The 19,263-nt window shown below is 50.6% G+C and overlaps 1 protein-coding gene across 2 annotated transcripts in view; it reads right to left on the bottom strand.

The window, feature by feature from the left end:
• The window catches only part of MTCL2 (microtubule crosslinking factor 2), a 74,837-nt gene that overhangs the window by 32,596 nt on the left and 22,978 nt on the right, over nucleotides 1-19,263 (bottom strand). For both annotated transcript variants that reach the window (XM_007447734.1, XM_007447735.1), the window contains 3 exons: nucleotides 14,139-14,297; nucleotides 3,296-3,358; nucleotides 1,448-2,638 (listed from right to left, as the gene is read on the bottom strand). In XM_007447734.1, the coding sequence (XP_007447796.1) occupies nucleotides 1,448-2,638; nucleotides 3,296-3,358; nucleotides 14,139-14,297 (1,413 nt within the window). The remainder of the gene's footprint in view (nucleotides 1-1,447; nucleotides 2,639-3,295; nucleotides 3,359-14,138; nucleotides 14,298-19,263) is intronic.

Genomic DNA, 19,263 nt, shown 5'->3' with positions numbered 1-19,263 from the left:
CTTTCCCTTAGTCCTTGGTCACATCCTGCTCCTTCTGGCCATGATGCCTTTGCACAGGCTGTTCCCTCTGCTTAGAACACTCTTCCCCTGGTAATCCATCCTTCTGATCTCAGCTCAGATCAGAGGTCCTCCCTGACCCAGGGTCTACGTCAAGCTTCTCGTTCACAGAAGCCAGCACCTTTCCTAGCGAGCCCTCATCTCAGTTTGTGATTTCCCATTCAATGGCATGATATTTTGATTAACATCTCTTTCCCCACTAGATGATATCAGCTGGGGGGCAGGAATCATAACTGTTTATTTGCTTACCATGGCATCTCCAGCACTAAGAACAAAAAGCATATGAACAATAAATACAGCATCGTAAATAAATGAACAAATAGATACATTACACAAGAAAAACAAGTTGTGTGGTAGCAGGAGGTATAACATAAAACAATTTGAGGCAAAGACAAATATATGAGAGTACATGGAGAGAAAGAGTTAGAAGGGCATGCTGTGATGATGAAATGTTCTAGATCTGCACCACTTGACACACGCAGCTACCGAGCCCTTGAAATGTGGCTGAACTGAAGAAGTGAATTGTCAATTATATGTATCGTACTTTTTATTAATTTAATTTTAAGTAGCCCACATGTGCCTATGACAGCAGTGCTCCAAAACCAGTGTTAATAGCAAAACCTTGAAGGAGTAAGAAGCAGGGAGGCAGGAGGCTTCATCTTTTTACCAGAGGCACTTCTGAAACTCTTTGCATGTTTCTGGATTACTCTTGCAGTGATGCTTTTTGGGGGGACAAGTACTTTTGCTATTTTAATTTTTCTAAGTAGTAGTTTATAGATATCGAGGCTGGAAGTTCATTACCTTTAGAAAGCCAAGTTTCTGGCCTTTGCACAGGATCTGACCAAAGCTTTTTTTTTTTTTTAAACAATACTCATTTTAAAATACAGCGTTGCAAAAAGACATGAAGAGAAGAAAGGGCGACCTGGCAAAAAGACAGGGCTTTGGAATGAATCCCTTTATCAACAGTAAATGACTAAGAGAACTGTGGTATATTCACCCCATGAGATCATACTCAGTCATGAGAACACACAAATTATTGCCACCTGAGACAACAAACATAATGGTGAGTAAAAAGGCAGGTACAGGTGAGTGTGTTCTGTGCGATTCAATTTATGCAAAGTTCAAAGACAGGCAAAACTGAATCGAGAGGGCTTACCCTTGGGAGTGGGGATAGTGGCTAAAAGGGGACCTGAGGAGGGCCTTCTGGGGTGCTGGTCACATTCTAGTTCTTGTCCTGGGTGACACTTACACAGGTGTGCTCACTTTGGGAAAATTCATTAAGCTGTGTACTTGTGCTTTGCATGCCTCTGTATGTATGGTTCAGTAAAAAAAAAACAACATACATACATATATAAAAAAAGTAATAGGGCCTGTGACTGGGACATCTTACCTGGAAGTCCGAGCCAAGGTCTTTGGCCAGAAGAATCTCCTTGGAGGGTCCCTGGGAGCCCAAGGCTGGCAGCATCGAGAAGGGATCTGGCTGCTCCTTGTTGGGGCCCCCGAGGGCAGAGTCCGCCTTCCGCGTGAAGGCGTAGAGCTCCTGCTGCAGCAAGCTCAGCCTCACCAGGAGGGCGTGGATCAGCTTGGTGTCCCTGGGGCCCTCGCTGTTGTTGCCGGGGGCCTCATGCAGCCGAAAGTCGGCACACTCGTTGTCCAGATACGGGCGGAGGCCTGCCGTGAAGCCGTTGGCATCGGCCACCAAGACGTCGATGGCCTTGCTGACCAGGATGGCCTGCTCCCTCAGCCCCGGTAGCGCCTCGGCCTCCCGGGCCCTGCAGAGCCGGGCGGTGTGGGGTCCGTGGGCCTCGCCGAGGGCCGCGGGCACACACTGGGCCGAGTCCCCGGCCTCGGCGTCCGTCTCCAGCATTGGCCGCGTGCTCTGGCAGGAGGCGAGGTCACAGCGCTGGAGGTTGGAGAGAAGCACCCGGTTCTCGTACTGCAGCTTCTTGACCTTGCCGCTGAGCTCGCCGATCTGCAGCTTGGCGGCTGCCAGCTCCTCCTGCGAGGGCTCGCTGAGCACGGAGCAGCTGTCCTCCGACAGCGTCACGTCCAGCTCGTGCTCCGAGCGGTACTTGGCCAGCTCGCTCAGCAGCAGCTTGTTCTGGTCCTCCAGCTCGGCAGAGGAGCGCCGTAGCAGCTCAGCCTCCTCCTCCACGAACTGCAGGTGTCGCCGCAGCTCCGCCAAGCTCTCCCCGCACTCGCCGCCGCCGCCTCCCAGAGCGGAGAAAGCCAGGCGGGCCTCCGGGCCCCCGCAGCCGCCGCCGTGATCCTTCATGTCGTCCATCTCGGCCCGCAGGCCGCGGTTTTCCACCTCCAGCTCCACGATGCGGCGGCTCAGCAGGTTGGCTTCCTCCTCCACCAGCTTCAGATGAACCTTGAGCTCGGTCTCCCGCGAGTGGGGTGCGTCCGCCAGCTCCTCGGCCGACAGGGCGCCATCCAGGTCCCCGTAGAGCGAGCGGTACTTGAGCAGCTCCTCCTTCATGCTGTCATTCTCCTTGGCCAGCTTGGTGAGCTTCTTGCACATGAGGGCCGACTCCTCCTTTGCAAAGTGCAGCTGGCACTTCAGGTCGGCACTGTCCTCCTGCGGCCCGAGGGGGAACAGGGACAGGCACGACCCAGCAAGGTTAGTGCTGGAAGGCTCAGCCACAGCATTTGAGGGAGCACTAACTACGTGCTGGGGACACAGCCCTGACCCTCAAGGAGCTGTGGGTCCAGAGGGGAAGCAGAGAGGGGGACATATATATTGCAGCACAGATGGGGCACCGCATGTAGCCTGGGGAGTCCAGGAGGGCTTCCTGGAGTAGGCAACATTCTGCCAGGGTCAGTGTTGCTGCTACTACTACTACCATTACTACTGCAGTTTTCTCATCTGTAAAATGGGGCAATAACATTCCCTCCCTCACAGACCATGAAGAAAATTAAATGAGACAATATATAAAAAGTGCCTGACACCCTGACCATCCAGGACCAGTAGAAACTATATTCTATGCCTGACCTGTGCTACATATAGCACTTTCTCTAGTAGAGCATGTGAGAACCATGGGCTCAGGGTGTAGTTTGGGGAAGTAAAGTACACAGCGAAGCTAAGAAAGTGAACAAGGGGAGGATGGAGTAGAAACTGGGGCAGGGTGGGCACCTCTGGGGACTGCCCGAGCCACATGGAGTTAGGCCTGGGGCCTTCAGACTGAAAGCTACTGCTGGGGGCTGCACAGAGGCTGTGGAGGCTGACGGGAGGTACCTGCATGGAAGGTTTCTTGTCCGTCTTCCCAAGGGAGCGGGTTCCTCTTTTCTTCAAGGAATGCTGGAGCGAGATTAAAAAAAACTGAACTGAAAGCTCACAGAATGATGCACATCCAAAGAGCAGTCACAGTGCCTAGGGTTCCGCTGAGGGCCCCTGCCCTCCCTGGCCAGCGCAGCCCAGCCATGTCCAGCCTTGACCAGCATCAACTGCGGAGCCAGAGGAGTCTCAAGACCACCCAATGGGTTGCAAACGGGGAACAGGACAGAAGCACTTGAGACGATTCTGAACCCACCTGCCCAGGGTTCCTCCCCTCTCTCCCACCCCGAAATTGTGATCCAGTTGGGTTGAGCCCAAGACCCAGAAATCTGGGTTTCTGTTCTTGTTTGTCTTTCATTCATTCACCAAAGACTCCCTGAGCACCTATCACGTGCCAGGCATAGTTAGGCATGAAGAATACAGCAGGGACCACAACAGACAGTGTACTTGAGGGGGATGCTGGAGTGTTATGCCTTTAGGACTGGGGCACACATTCCCCTGGCTAAGACCTCAAAGTTGAGTCCCTCCCCCAGTGATGGCCATTGGCTGAGGGCAACCACCTCAACCAAGGTCATGTGCCCTCCCTGGGTGGGGGTGCTGGGGGGGGGGCGGGGAACCCACATCCAGTGACTGGTCCATGCCCCCTTCCCACTTCAGCTCCAGAGCTCCCCATGGGATCAGCTGAGGCCATTGGTGTGAATGCTCTGCAGCTCAGCTTCTCCCTCTGCCTCGATCCCTGATGGTGTTATTCCAAGAGGACGTTTCCAGAAGCCTCTTGTATGCAAATCTCCATCTCAGGGGGAATCCTGAGCTCACGGAACTGACATTCTAGTGAGGACTTTAATTCAGCATGGATACTAATAAACAAAATGAATATGGTAAAACAGATCATAACTATACAAGACGCTTAGAAATGATGAGGAACTGATCATTTTTTACAATTTAAATGGTAGGTTTTCACGCAGATTAAAGCAAAATAAGCCTATAATAATCATCATGATTCAAAACTACAGAAGCAATAGGGGAAGAAATCGATACATTTGATTAGATAAGCAAATTCTACATGGGAAAAAAAATACCCGAAGAAAAGTAAAAATAGAAATAATTAACTGGGAAAAAATATTTGCAATGTATTACACTGACAAAGGGTTAATATCTTAAATATGTAAAGTGATTCACAAAATAGAGGAAAAAATCCAACAAACCTATAGAAAAACGGGCTAGAGATATGAAAACCGGTTCACATGCAAAAAAAGATAGATGGCTCCAACCATAGGAAGATGCTCAACCCTAATCATGGTAGAGAAATGTGAATTAAAACTATACTGAGATACCATTTCTCACCTATCAGATTGGCAAAAATCCAAACACCTGACAGCACATTCTATTGATGAAACTATGGAGACACAGGATCACTCATATTTCACTGGCAAGAATGCAAAATGGCACAAGCCCAATGGAGGGGAATTTGAAGAATTGTTATAAAAATCATTTCTGAACTTTCTCAACGTTTAAAAAAGTCACTCAGTTAGATGCATGAGTCCACTGAACATTTCTTCCCAAGAGAGGGGTGATTCATGTTCGTGGCATATAAAATCACCCTTGGGTTACATTTGACTTTTCAAGTCAGGCAGGTAATTTTCAAGCATGCTCCCAGGTAGTCCAAATACATGGGCTCCTGGTCCCCCACGTCTCACACCCAGTCACTGAAGGTGAGAACCACTGATCTAATCCAAGCCCCCAGTTTACTGAAGGCTAGAGAGAGGTCCCACAGCAAAACCAGAGCTGACCTGGAACCAGTTCTTTTTTTTTTTAATTTAAGTCTTTATTGAATTTGTTACGACATTGCTTCTGTTTTATGTTTTGGATTTTTGGCCATGAGGCATGTGGGATCTTAGCTCCCGGACCAGGGATCGAACCGGCACCTCCTGCATCGGAAGGTGAAGTCTTAACCACTGGACCGCCAGGGAAGTCCCTGGGACCAGTTCTTGACAGAGCTCTTGTTCTAGCTCCAAAGACCTGGAAGGAGAAAATGTGCCTTCTTGGACAAGGGACAGAGTGGAGCCAGCACAGTGGTTCTCAACCTGGGTGCACATCAGAATTACCTAGGGAAACTTAAAAAGAAAAAAAAAAGATGCCCAAGGTCCCAACCCCAGAGAGTCTCACATCATTGGTCTGGGTAGGTCCCAGGCATCAGTATTTTTAAATAGCTTCCAAGGTGATTCTAATGTGCAGCTAAGCTTGGAACCACAGAGCCAGGGAGATGAACCCCAGACAGGCTCTTAAGTTCATCTTAGAGCCGAATCAATTCCTAAAGAGACCTTTTGAAATGCAAATGAGGCAAGAATGCAGAGGCTGATATTTCAGACGCTGGGTGCCAAGAGCAGGGAGCCAGTATTTGAGAAGGACTGATGGGGGATCTTTCCAGGCAAGGAGGAAAGAGTAGGGAAGGCGGGGGTGAGGGCCACAAAACAAGTCCTTCCCCAAAGACCCCCTCCTACAAAAGGGGCCTGGGAAGGGGATGCTCAGAGACCCCTCCTGGAGTGGTGAGGTGGGGGCCCGGGAGTCAGGTGGTCAGGCTTGCAGATCTGGGCCCGCCCATCAGAAGCTGATGGGAGGGGCTGTGAACTCAGCTGAGACCCCGTCAACACTGAGTTTATGATCCTGGGTGAACCCCTTCCTCTCTCTGAAACTCCATTTCATCATCTATCAATACAAAACTGAGCCACGGATTAGGTGACCACTGTAGACTTTCTGGAGGAGGGAAGTGGGGTGACAGTAAGGGGAACCAGGGGTCTCCAGGGGCACTGAGAGGTCCCAGCCATCACATAAAAAGGAGTGAGATAACACAAAGCCTAAAGCCATGAAAAAGGACAGAGGGAGAGTGAGGTTCACTGACATGGTAAAATCTCTGAGACAGCTTGGTAAGCGAGAGAAGGAAACTGCAAAACAAAACCTGCAACCCTAATGTCCACCAACTGATGAATGGATGAACAAAACGTGGCATAGCCACACAAGGCAATATTAGCCATGGAAAAGAATGAAGCCTCGCTCGATGCTACAACATGCTTGAAAACATCATGCTGAGTGAAAGCAGCCTGTCACAAAAAGCCACATAGCGTTATGAATCCATTTACATGAAGCGTTGAGAAGAGGCAAATCCACAAAGGCAGAAAGTAGATTAGTGGCTGCCAGGGAGGAAGAGGAAGAGGGAATGGGGAGTGACTTGGGGTTTCTTTCTAGGGCGATGGAAATGTCCTGGAATTAGAGAGTGGTGACGGCTGTACAACTCTGAATATTCTAAAAACCACTGAACTGTATCCTTTAAAAAGCAAACTATATGGTATGTGAATTATATCTCAATAAAGCTGTTATTTAAAAAAAAGCTAGAACATGTTACCATTTTTATAAAAATAAGACGTGTGTGTGTGTGTGTGTGTGTGTGTGTGTGTGTGTATACGTGTGCACAAGTGCATGGTGGGGGAATATGGTCTAAAGAATATGCACCAGGCTGATAACGATGAGAGTACAGGGAACTTGCACTTTGCACTTTTCTTCCCCATTTTTTCAGGAGGGAAGACATAGTCCTCCAGTGTTTCTCTTTAAAGTTTTTAAAAATTATACAATATTTAAAAAAATAAATTAATATTTAAAGACACATTCTCACTGTGAATCTGTACTGTTCTGACGAAGCAGAAGCCCCCCTGTTTACACCCCCATCCCTTCTCCTCCTGAGGGTGACCACAGCTGAGGGTCAGATGGAGCTCCTTCTAGATCTCTGGCTCTGTGTTTAAAATACTGAAATAGATGGTGTTCTTTTAGACTTTCCTTCCTATGTTTACTCGACTCTGTGATCTTTGACTTATAATAAGCACCTTAAGCAGAAGAAAACCCCCAAACATCCAGCCTTTAAAAAGACAGTCTGTGTTCATGCTATATTATTCTGTATGTTACAGAAGCTGTGCATGTAACATAATCCCATCTTTATGAAAAAAAATACATAGAGGAATATACATCATATAAGCACAGAGAAAGGCCTGAAAAGACACAAACCAAACCAAATCACAGGTTAGGCTGAGTCAGGCGTCGAATTGAGGGAAGTGGTTAGGGGAGCCTTTCTTCTTTTATTTTATGTATCATTATTATTTCTTACATTTTGGAGAACACACTCACATACTTCAAACTTCAAAAAACCCAAAAAGGGGGCTTCCCTGGTGGCGCAGTGGTTGAGGGTCCGCCTGCCAATGCAGGGGACGTGGGTTCGTGCCCCGGTCTGGGAAGATCCCACATGCCGCGGAGCGGCTGGGCCCGTGAGCCATGGCCGCTGAGCCTGCGCGTCCGGAGCCTGTGCTCCGCAACGGGAGAGGCCACGGCAGTGAGAGGCCTGCGTACCGCCAAAAAAAAAACCCAAAAAACCCAAAAAGGAATACAGTGAACCCTGTGACCAGCTCTCTTGCCTGAGGCAACCAATGCAACCAGAGTCTGATGTGTCCACCCTTAGAGGTATGCTAGGCATGCATTTATATGTTTTCGTAATGAAATTTTTGCTTCACTGAGCTTATATTACTTTTTTAGTAAAGAAAAATGCATATATACGTTTCAATATGTGTGTGCGCATACACACAAAAAACGTATTGGAAGTAAAACATATTGGGACGTAATCCCACCCAAACAGTAATTTGGTAATTACTCGGAGGAATTTCCTCTGAATATTGGATTACAGGTGAAACTTTTTCTCCTTATGGCTTACTTGTATTTCCTAGTCTTTCTCTACTATGCATATATTACCTGTTGGGTGGGAGGGGAAAGTTATAGTAAAATGTTTTTAAAAGGTACTGCCCCAAGAAATGTCATGAACACCATTCCAACACATTTTCAGAGGGTGACTTCTGAGTGCCCACCAGAAAGGGAGGGCAGTGGGCAGAGAAGAGGGGCTGAAGCAGCAAACCTTTTCAGGACCAAAGTGGTTCCAGCCTTTTCTGGATGGAACTGCCCCTGTCCCTGCCCCCCACCTCATCTAAGCCATTTGGGCTCCCACACTGCTCTGCGGCTCTGGAGGGAAAACAAGGCAGGCTCACAGAGCACAAAGACCTTCCTCCTCTCTGCAGGGCAGCAGCTGGCCAGGCGGCCTGGGGGACTGCGTTGCCCCTCCAGGGAGCCAAGGCCCGTCAGAGCCCCTCTGTCAAGCCCCCAGGGGCAGATGTTCTGGCCCTGGGCCTCAGGTGGGCGGGCTGGGGCAGGGCAGGACAGCACCCGGGCACCAACAAGAATGCCAGTCACAAGTGCCAGACCCCGAGGGCACAGTCCTTGGCCTGGCACGCAGCAGGGGCTTCCCCACCCACCAGCAACTCACAAGGCCGCTTTTGAGCAGCCAGGGTGGTGCCTCTAAGCATCCTTGGTCTAACGGCTCCTAGTAGGAGCAGAAGCTCTGCCCTCCTTGCCCTTCTCCAGGAGATTAGAAGAGGGTACCTCCGCCCCTCCAGCCCACATGGAGAGGCTGCCTGAGCACGGCTCTGGAGAGGCCCCCTGTCTTCTAACACCTTCCATGCTTCCATGCTGCCAGGAAACATAGACCAACCTTCAAGGAATAAAATGAGCCTTCTGCCAAAACAGTTGGGTAGATTTTCATCCAATTTAGAGGGGATGTTTGAAAAGGTCTCACTGAAAACACAGACTGTGCTGTGTGTACCAAATTTACTCCAGGGGGGAGCCTGGGGTAAGGGTGCATCTCAAAGACTAAGGAATTCTTCCTCCAAAGTAGCTGAAGCAGCTAGAGAGGAGGTGTGGCTCCGGGCTGAGGGAGACCATTTGAGTGGAGGAAAACAGAGTGGTTTGACATGGACCCCAAATCAAAGTACAGGGGCAGACGCTGCCAAGTGCAGGCGTTGATCTGCTACCTAACTGCTCCTTCCATGGGCAACTGGCAGTTTGATATGGAAAGCTCCTTGCTAGAGGCAGCAGAAGGATATTTATTGAACTAAGGGAAATGCTTCTCCAGGCCCACAGGTGATGACACTGATAACCAGTATTTACCGAGCTCTTATTCTCCACTAAGCATTTTACCTGCTTGTCTAGATTAATTCTCATAAACACCTCTGAGATGTAGGGATCCACGTTCCCATTTTTTTTTTTTTTTTTGTGGTAGGCGGGCCTCCCACTGCTGTGGGCTCTCCCGTTGTGGAGGGCTCAGCGGCCATGGCTCACGGGCCTAGCCGCTCCACGGCATGTGGGATCTTCCCAGACCGGGGCACGAACCCGTGTCCCCTGCATCGGCAGGCGGACTCTCAACCACTGCGCCACCAGGGAAGCCCCCCATTTTTAAAATATTTATCATTTATTTATTATGGCTGTGCTGGGTCTTAGTTGCGGCACGTGGGATCTTTAGTTGCAGCATGCGGACTCTGAGTTGCAGTATGCATGCGGGATCCAGTTCCCCGACCAGGGATCGAACCTGGGTCCCTTGCATTGGGAGCGTGGAGTCTTACCCACAGACCACCAGAGAAGTCCCCATATTCCCATTTTATAAATGAACAAACTGAGCACTGGAGCAGTTACATGATTTGCCCAACGCTACAGTTATTTGCAAGTAAGTGGCAAAGGCAGGATTCAAACTCAGGCCCGTGTAACTCCAAGTTCGAGTTTGCCCTGCAGCACACAGGCCACGGCTAGGCTGCATCAGATGACGACGCCAGCAGAACCGAGATTTGAACCCAGGTGAACTGATACTATGGTTGAGTGTCCTTCCTACCCCATGAGAGTGAGAATCAGGCCAAGAAGCCTGGGCCAGAGAATGAAGTACTCGTTGGAGTGAGTGGCCTCTTCAGAGGTTCCGAAACACAGCTGGGTTCTAGGAAGGCCCCTGGATGGGGCGAGGAGGGCACGGGCATTGCCGTAAGAGTTAGTGTGGCTTTGGGAGATGGAGAGTCCTGGGTTAGGATTCCATCCTTGTCTTTCCCCTGTCCCATCTATATATAGCAAGTCCACGCTTTCACTGCTGAGGGCCTGGGTTCAATCCCTGGTCCCGCAAGCTGTGTGGCGCAGCCAAAAAAATAAATAAACAAAATAAAATAAAATCGGGACAAAATCACGATGTACCTTGGGAGGCTGCTGGCTACACAACGTGAAGACACACATAAAATGCTTAGTGTAGTGCCTGGTACAGAGCAAGCACTCAGACACAGCAGCTATGTTATAATAAATCCCATCAACACTGATATTGGCTTTCTGCCTAAAATAGAAAGACGGGGAATGATACTGGATTGGGGGTGGCAGTGGCTCGTGTTACGATTTTTGAGCTGCAGCCCAGCTGGCAACGGTGCCATTGCAGAACACAGCTGGGGCAGGCCACCCTCCCTTCTCTCTAGCGAAGAGCCATCTCCATAGCAACCACATCAGCTCAGGCCAGGGGCTCCTGTTCCCAGCCGGGTGACAGCATCGCCACAGCAACCTGTCAGGATGGCAAAGGCAGATCTCGATGATGGGACTGGAACAGCTCTGGCAGAAGAATTGCTAAGGGACCCTCGTCTCCATAGAAACCATATCAGGAAGGAGAAGGAGGAGAGAGGGCAATCAGCAAATAAACACAGGGCCACGCCTCCTTCCGCAGATCCTAAGACACCGAGGGGCACATCAGGGAGGGCTAGGCCAGCCTCACTGACATCACCTTCAAGAGGAAGTGAACCAGTGTTTCCTGAGCACCAACTGTGTGCCAGGCACCACAAAGGGCTCTTTACATGCTTGACTTTATTTAAAATTTCACTAATAATAACCACGGCTCCCCCCAAAAAAACCCCTAAATACAGCAATCATAGAATAAAAAGCAAAAGCCATTACCTACCGTACTCCTACCATTTCTAATGCCTCAGTTCAGTGGGTTTCCCTCCAGACTTTCCTCCAGGCTATGCATTTGCACATACAGACACATGCTTCAAAATCAGTTCGTTCTGTATGGCTTTCCAAAATAATTAGTGGGATTGCACAATATGTATGGTTCTATAGCTTTCTCTTCCCGCTTAACAATGTACCTTAGAGATCTTTCCACATCAGTGCATATGTATCTGCCTTTTTTCTTAAATCGTGGGAAAGTACACCTAATATAAAATTTACTATTTTAACCATTTTTTTCTTTTTTATGGCAGTAAAATATACATAACATAAGATCTGCTATTTTTAGCCATTTTCAAGGGTACAATCCAGTGGCATCATCACCATTCACCTCCAGAACTTTGTCATCATCCCAAACTGAAATGCTGTACCTATTAAACAATATCTCCCTATACCCTCCTCCCTCCAGGCTCTGGTAACCTCTAACCTACTTTCTGTCTCTATGAATTTGACTACTCTCAGTATCTCATCTGAGTGGAATCCTACAATACTTGTCCTGTTGTGTCTGGCTTATTTTACTGAGCACAGCGTCCTTGAGGTTCACCCACGTTGTAGCCTGTTTCAGAATCACGTTCCTTCTTAAGATTATACATACATTGGAGGCATATACTACATTTTTGTTTGTTCATTGATGGACATTTGGGTTGCTTACACCTTCTGGCTACCGTGAATAATGCTGCTATGAACATGAGGGTACAAATATCTGTTCGCGTCCCTGCTTTCACTTTTGGTATATATACCCAGAAGCGGAATTGGCTCATTTGGAAATTCTGTTTAACTTTCTCAGGAACTGCTTTACTACCTTATTCTTTTCACAGTGCTCTTCACAGTGCTCTCTGGTTACCCAATCTTATGAATGATCATGAACAACCTCATAAACTGGGTACTGTTATTATCCTGATGTCACAGATGAAGAAACTGAAACTTAGGGGAGGTGGCTTCAGGGTCTCAGCCCCATCTCAGCCAAGGAAAGGCTGGGTGAACTCAGGCAGGCTCTCCCTCTCTGGACCTCTGTTCCCTCTCCTTTACAATGGGAACAGGCTGACATCTGAGGCACCTTCTGAAACTGGCTCTCCTTTTCACTATCAAGGGTGGCAGCAATGAGATGTGTGAAGATGGTCCCCTGTTATTGGCCAGGCCATGGAGGGCAGGAGGCTGCCTGGGGGAGGGGGCCTCCCACGCAGCCCTGGGCAGCCCTGAGTAGCAAACACCTCCCATCTCCACACCGAGAAGCCTTTGGCTCGTCACACCAACACACCCAGTGGGGAGGGCAGCAGAAGGATTGTTACGGCCTCAGGGCTGTGGTGTCTGTCCTGGAATGCTGGCACGCCTGCCCTTGGGAAGGTGAGAACTGTGCCCCAGAACAACGTTCGATCCTAGCATGCCTCATGAGCAGCCAGACAGCTGAGGCCCAGCTGTGCCTCTGGGGGCAGAAGGCACCGGGGCCGCCTGGGACACAGACCCCTGGATTCTGGAGGATTCCAGCCCTTAGGCATCACCTGGGCTGATGGTTTCCAATCTGCACAGCCCACTGGGCCCTACATGACCTGGAGGACATCGCTCCCTCCCTCAGGGCTGTGTTTTCATCCATAAAACTGGTACAATCACAACCTCATCAGGCCTTTCTGAAAATCATGGAAAGTGTCTAGCATGGTGCTTAACATGCTGTACACCTAACACACAGCAGAAGAAAGAATGGGATGCCAGGTGGAAGGACTCTCATGACCAAAGACAGAGAAGCTGGTGCCTGGGGTCACACTCAAGAAGCATCTGGGGCTTCCCTGGTGGCGCAGTGGTTAAGAATCCGCCTGCCAGGGCTTCCCTGGTGGCGCAGCGGTTGAGAATCTGCCTGCTAATGCAGGGGACACGGGTTCGAGCCCTGGTCTGGGAGGATCCCACATGCCACGGAGCAACTAGGCCCGTGAGCCACAACTACTGAGCCTGCGCGTCTGGAGCCTGTGCTCCGCAACAAGAGAGGCCGCGATAGTGAGAGGCCCGCGCACCGCGATGAGGAGTGGCCCCCACTTGCCACAGCTAGAGGAAGCCCTCGCACAGAAACAAAGACCCAACACAGCAAAAAAAAAAAAAAAGAATCCGCCTGCCAATGCAGGGGACAAGGGTTCGAGCCCTGGTCCGGGAAGATCCCACATGCCGCGAGGCAACTAAGCCCGTGCGCCACAACTACTGAGCCTGCACTCTAGAGCCCGCGAGCCACAACTACTGAAGCCCGTGCACTCTAGAGCCCGTGCTCTTCAACAAGAGGAGCCACCGCAATGAAAACCCCACGCACTGCCATGAAGAGTAGCCGCCATTCGCTGCAACTAGAGAAAGCCCGAGTGCAGCAACGAAGACCCAACGTAGCCAAAATAAATAAATTAAATAAATTAAAAAAAAAAAAGCATCTGTGTCCTGGAAATGTGTTGAGACACCAGCCAGAGGCTGCCCAGACCTGGCAGTGACTTTATACCGAGTGGCAATGTCAGGCAGTCCCTAAAGCATGTCCACAAAATCTATACCACTTAGTCCTTCCAATGATTTGAAGTATTACTATCCCCTTTTATAGATGAGGAAACTGAGGCACAGAGGGCTGGGTCCCCTGCTCAGCACTGTTGCATGTTTTCTCAGGCAATCCTCTCCCAGCTGTGGTCCTTTGATGGCTGACTGTCTCCTTCGTTAGCCTGTGGGCTCCTCGAGGACAGGAACCAGGTGTCTCTCACGCACCCCTGTGTCCTTAGTATCCAGCACACAGTGAACACAGTAGGTGCTCAGGGAGCGCGTGCTGGAGCAGTGAATGAATAGACAGCTCTGCCAGGGAGGCATAACTGTGCAGAGACAGAGGTTCAGAGACACTGGCTGGATGGGGCTGGCACATGCCTGCCCGGCCCAGGCCTGGCCCTGCCGGGGTGGACGGGGGCCTCACCTCTCTCGGCCGCTCCAGCTCTGTCTGCAGCACCTGCTTGGCCAGCTCGGTCTCAATGAGCCGCTGCCGAAGCTCCTCATTCTCCTCCTCCAGCCTCGCCCGTTTCTTCTCCACCGCCTCGAGCTCTTTATGCAGCCGCACGGAGATGTCCTTAGAGACCTGAGCAAAGGTGGGTGATGAGCAGGGCATGAGCAGGCCATCCTACCTCTACCACAGAGCAACCCCAGGGTAGGCAGGCGCTCTCATCACCCCCACTTAGAGAAGAGGAAACTGAGGCACAGAGAGGTCAAGTAACTCACCAAGGGTTGCACAGCCAGGAAGTGGTAGAACCAAAACCCAAACCCAGGCACCCTGTGTTTCCTATGTCCACATCATAGTTCAGCTCCCAGAAAGCTATAGAGGCAGTGCCTGTTCTTAGCAATGCCCTTACTTTTATCTGGGCCTTTTGATGCTTCCAGAAGCCTCTCATGTCCACCCTCTTGCCCAGTTCTCACCAGAGCTTAAGACAGGACCAGAAGATCATTTTATTTATTTTTTTAAATTTAATTTTATTTATTTATTTTTATACAGGAGGTTCTTATTGGTTATCTACTTTATACAAATTAGTGTATATATGTCAGTCCCTATCTCCCAATTCATCCCACCACCACTACCCCCCAAGAAGATCATTTTAAAGAGAGGGGAAACCCAGAGCAAGATGGGCATCCCCAGAGACACCTGAACCCCATCTCTGCCAGTGACCAGCATACATTCCTGGGCAAATTACTTCCCTACTCTGGGTCTTTAACTACAAAATGGGTGCAATAATAACAGCACCAACCTCATGGGCCGACAGGAGGACTGAATCAGCTATTGCACAAAGGCTTGGCTGAGTGCCTGCACAGTGAGCATTGGGTAAGTGGTGGCTGCTGCTGGGAGGCGCTGAGCCCAGAGGGGGCATGACTTGCTGGGGGTCACAATGTGACACAGACCATGAGGCCTATTTCCAGTTGTCTGGGATACAGAACATGCCCCCAGTGACAAAGGCTGGGCAGATGTCCAAGTCATCCCTACAGAAGGAGCTAACGGAGCTGCAAACTCCAATCCCGGTTCCAGGACTCTGCTGCAAGAGCACCCCGTTTCCTTGAGGACCCTTCTGTCCTGTCCCCTGCCGGCTGGGGTGAAAGGTAGGAAAGGGGGTCTCTTCTCTGGGGATGAGGAAGGCCCTTCTGAGCTGGTAAATCACAACTAGCCTCCATCCCCAAGTGGACTGAGTGCTAGCATTTGTTGAATACCTGCTATGTGCCAGATTCATTCCTCTTCACCCCAACCCTGCCCCCATTTTACTGGCAAGAAAACTGAGGCTCAGAGGGCAAATGACTTGCTCAGAGTCAAACAGAGCTAGTGTGGGCCAAGCTGGAGGGGGCTTTGGCTGAAGGGCCAGCGTGGCCCAGGCTCCACAAGGGGTGTGAGGGCTTTGCCAGCAAGAGGTATGTGTGGGGCAGACAGCCCAGTGCCTCGTGCCTGCCAGTCTCGGAAATGGCCATGGCACCTCCTCCCTGCCGGAAGGGAAGAGGGCCCTCCCTGGCTCTGCCTTCTGCGGGCCCAGGCCCAACTCGGCACGGACCCCTTGGCAGTGTGCAAGGCAGGCCAGGAAGAACAACGGCCAGAAAGGAAATCGAGCCCTGCCTCCCTCTCCTCCCTCCGTTGCCCACTGCCTCTCTCAGCCCCCTGAAGATCTCCTAGGACAGCTGGAAGCTGGCCCACGAGGCTCCTCCCACAGTCTCTCTAGGCCACCAAACCCTCCTCATCCACAAAGTGGGGGGAGCAATCCCTCACTAGCAGAACGAGGACTTCGCAGGTGGGAAAACTAGATTCAAGCCTGATTCCAGCCCTCACTGGGTGTGTGACCCAGGACAGGTTATTTAACCATTTGAAGTCTTGGTTTCGTCATCAGTAAAAGGGTGTTGATATAGCCTAGTCACGAGGCCTGCTGTGAGGAATAAAAGACATAGCGCTTGGAATCCCACTACTGGGCATATACCCAGAGAAAACCATAAGTCAAAAAGACACATGCAGGGCTTCCCTGGTGGCGCAGTGCTTGAGAGTCCGTCTGCCGATGCAGGAGACGCGGGTTCGTGCCCCGTTTCGGGAGGATCCCACGTGCCGCGGAGCGGCTGGGCCCGTGAGCCATGGCCACTGAGCCTGCGCGTCCGGAGCCTGTGCTCCGCAAATGGGAGAGGCCACAACAGTGAGAGGCCCGCATAACGCAAGAAAAAAGAAAAAAAAAAAAAAAGACACATGCACCCCAATGTTCACTGCAGCACTACTTACAAGAGCCAGGTCATGGAAGCAACCTAAACGCCCATCGACAGACGAATGGATAAAGAAGATGTGGTACATATATACAATGGAATATTACTCAGCCATAAAAAGGAATGAAATTGGGTCATTTGTAGAGATGTGGATGGATCTAGAGACTGTCATATAGAGCGAAGTAAGTCAGAAAGAGAAAAACAAATATCGTATATTAACGCGTATATGTGGAACCTAGAAAAATGGCACAGATGAACCGGTTTGCAGGGCAGCAATAGAGACACAGATGTAGAGAACAAACGTATGGACACCAAGGGAGGAAAGCGGTGGGGGGGGAGGTGGGGGTGGGATGAACTGGGAGATTGGGATGGACATGTATACACTGATGTGTATAAAATAGATAACTAATAAGAACCTGCTGTAAAAAAAATTAATTAAATAAAATTCAAAAATTCAAAAAAAAAAAGACATAGTGCTTGGGCTGGTGGCTGGAACACAGCAGGTGCTCCAAAGTATGGTTTTTAATGCATTGTCAAGATTACTTCCTCACCTCTGTGCACTGATTTTAAGGCTGTGGCCCAACAGCCCGCAACCTCGCTCTTGAGTTTAGCGTCCGGGTGTTCAGCCCCAGGTCCCAAGTTTTAGGCTATTAGGTCACCCAGTGAGTCCCTGTCCTGACCAATACTCCATTCATTCATTCATTTATTCATTCATTCACCTGCTTTAGCCCCTGGGGGCAGGAGTGGTAGAGCACAAAGGTCCAGGCCCCAGGCCATGCTGGGGCTCCTTCATATCTCTGTGTCCCGGTAGCAGCGCAGGGTCTGGCACACACTAAGTGCCTAATAAATGCTTGTTGGATGAACAAACAAATCCAAGACCGCAGCAAGCAAAAAGGGAGGGAAATGAAGGAGGGAATGACTGAAACATGGGGAGCTACACATGCCCTAGCTTGGCTGGGGATGCTCCCCCCAACTGCCCACACCCCCAAATGTCCAGAGAGGGCTGTGTCCCTGACTGGGATGAGGGATCAGCTGCTGGGAGGAGCGGGGGCTCCTCTCCTAACTATGCTCCCACCTGGGCCAGCTCCTCTCCACCTGGGGTTCACTCCATCCCCACCATGGCCTTGACCTCGGCAGGTGACCCACTCCCCACCAAGAAGTCATGATCCATGTGGATTCCTGGATCCTCTTGGGTTCATGAGTGACTCTATGGATTTCATCCCTTCCGTGAATCCCCAGTTGCCTTCTGCCCCATTCTCCATGGAACCCCCTTCTCCAACTGCTTTCTACCCCCAGGGGTGCTCTGTTAAGAAGGCCTAGCCCCAGGCAGCTTACAGAATTCCAGTGTGGACAAAAGAGCCCTTAATCTCAGATCCCCACAGAGCCCTGTGCCCCTGATGGAGGCCCACAGGAGCAAAGAGCATGCCTGCCTGGAGGGCAGGAGCCTGGTTGCCTGCGCCTCTCCCTTTCTCTCTCTGAGCCTCAGTGGTCCTGGGCCCCCCGGCTCTCCCAGGTAATCAGGCAGAATCAGCTGTCGCTCCCCGAGCACCCACCACATGCCTTTCATCCCCTGGGAACGTGCCTTGAATATCATCCCCAGTCTGAGGCTCAGAAAGAAAAGGTCATTTGCCCAAGGCCACACAGCTAGGAAGCTACAGAACCAAGATCTGAAAGCAGGTGGGTCAACTCTGGAGTCTTGCTCTCCATCTGAGCTGCCGTTGGCCTGAAGCTTGAAGACACATTATATTAATATCAATAATAAGAGTATTAAAAATAAGCGCAAAAGTGGGCTCACTGTGTCAGGGGCTCACGGGGCCCCACCTGCCTGTCTCATTTGATCCTCTCATGATCCTTCCAACTATCCCCAAGGTTGGGGGGCTGAGATACTACAGGAGGTGAAGCAGCTGCAGCTTCTGGAAACCAGGGCAAATCCCCAAAGCACAAACAAATGCTCTCAGCCATGAGGTCACTGTTACAGCACTGGGGTCTGGCTCCTGCCAAATGCAACCAGCAGCCTCCAGGCCACAGCCACCTCGCTCATGGGCCCCTCGGCTCCTGGGCCTAAGGCTTTAAGGGGTCTCTGTCACTCTGAATCCCCAGGGTGTGGGATAGGAGCCGTCACTAAGGAGCACCCCCTGTCCAGGCAGCATCTGGGTTCTGTGTGGCAAAATCCTCCCAGGAACCCCGGGAGGGTGGAAATGTCACCCCCATTGTACAGATGAGGAAACTGAGGATCAAAGAGAGAAAGTAACCCACTCAGGTCACCCAGGAATTAAACCCAAAGCCAGAACTTTTTCTCCGGCAACATCTATTTCTAAGAATTGTTTTACCGGTGTGTCCTCGGGCCTCCCACAAGAGTCCCTTCAGGTGGGAATTTTCATCCCTGATTCCCGGGACCTGACACCCTCCTACAGGATCCCAAGCCCTGAGGGTGGGGCCTGGGAATCTCCATGGTAAACAAACCTCCAGGCTATGCTTATCTACCCAGGGAGGTAAAGATTCTGGCCCCCTTCTCCACCACGGTCCAGCCATTTGTCCCACTAGTGCCTTTTAAGTTCTTCTCCTGAACAGTTAACAGGCCAAGCAACATCTGCTCATTTGCTGAGGGAGCATCCCAAGCCAGACTCCGTGCTCAGCACGCTCTTTACTTGAGCTATTTCATTTTATCCTCACAAAAATCTCTACAGGTAGAGACTTGTTGCATCTCCATTTTCCACATGGGGAAACTGAGGCTCAGGGCTGTCAAGGAGCTTTCCCAAAGCCACACAGCAAGCAAGTGGTAGAGCAGGTCTCTGCCCCGCCGACCCCTGCCCTCCTCATGCTGAACAATG

This window comes from Lipotes vexillifer, unplaced genomic scaffold (genome assembly GCF_000442215.2).
Source record: "Lipotes vexillifer unplaced genomic scaffold, Lipotes_vexillifer_v1.1 scaffold397, whole genome shotgun sequence".
In the NCBI taxonomy this organism is placed as follows: domain Eukaryota; kingdom Metazoa; phylum Chordata; class Mammalia; order Artiodactyla; family Lipotidae; genus Lipotes; species Lipotes vexillifer.
This window is presented reverse-complemented; position numbering and strand designations above follow the sequence as displayed.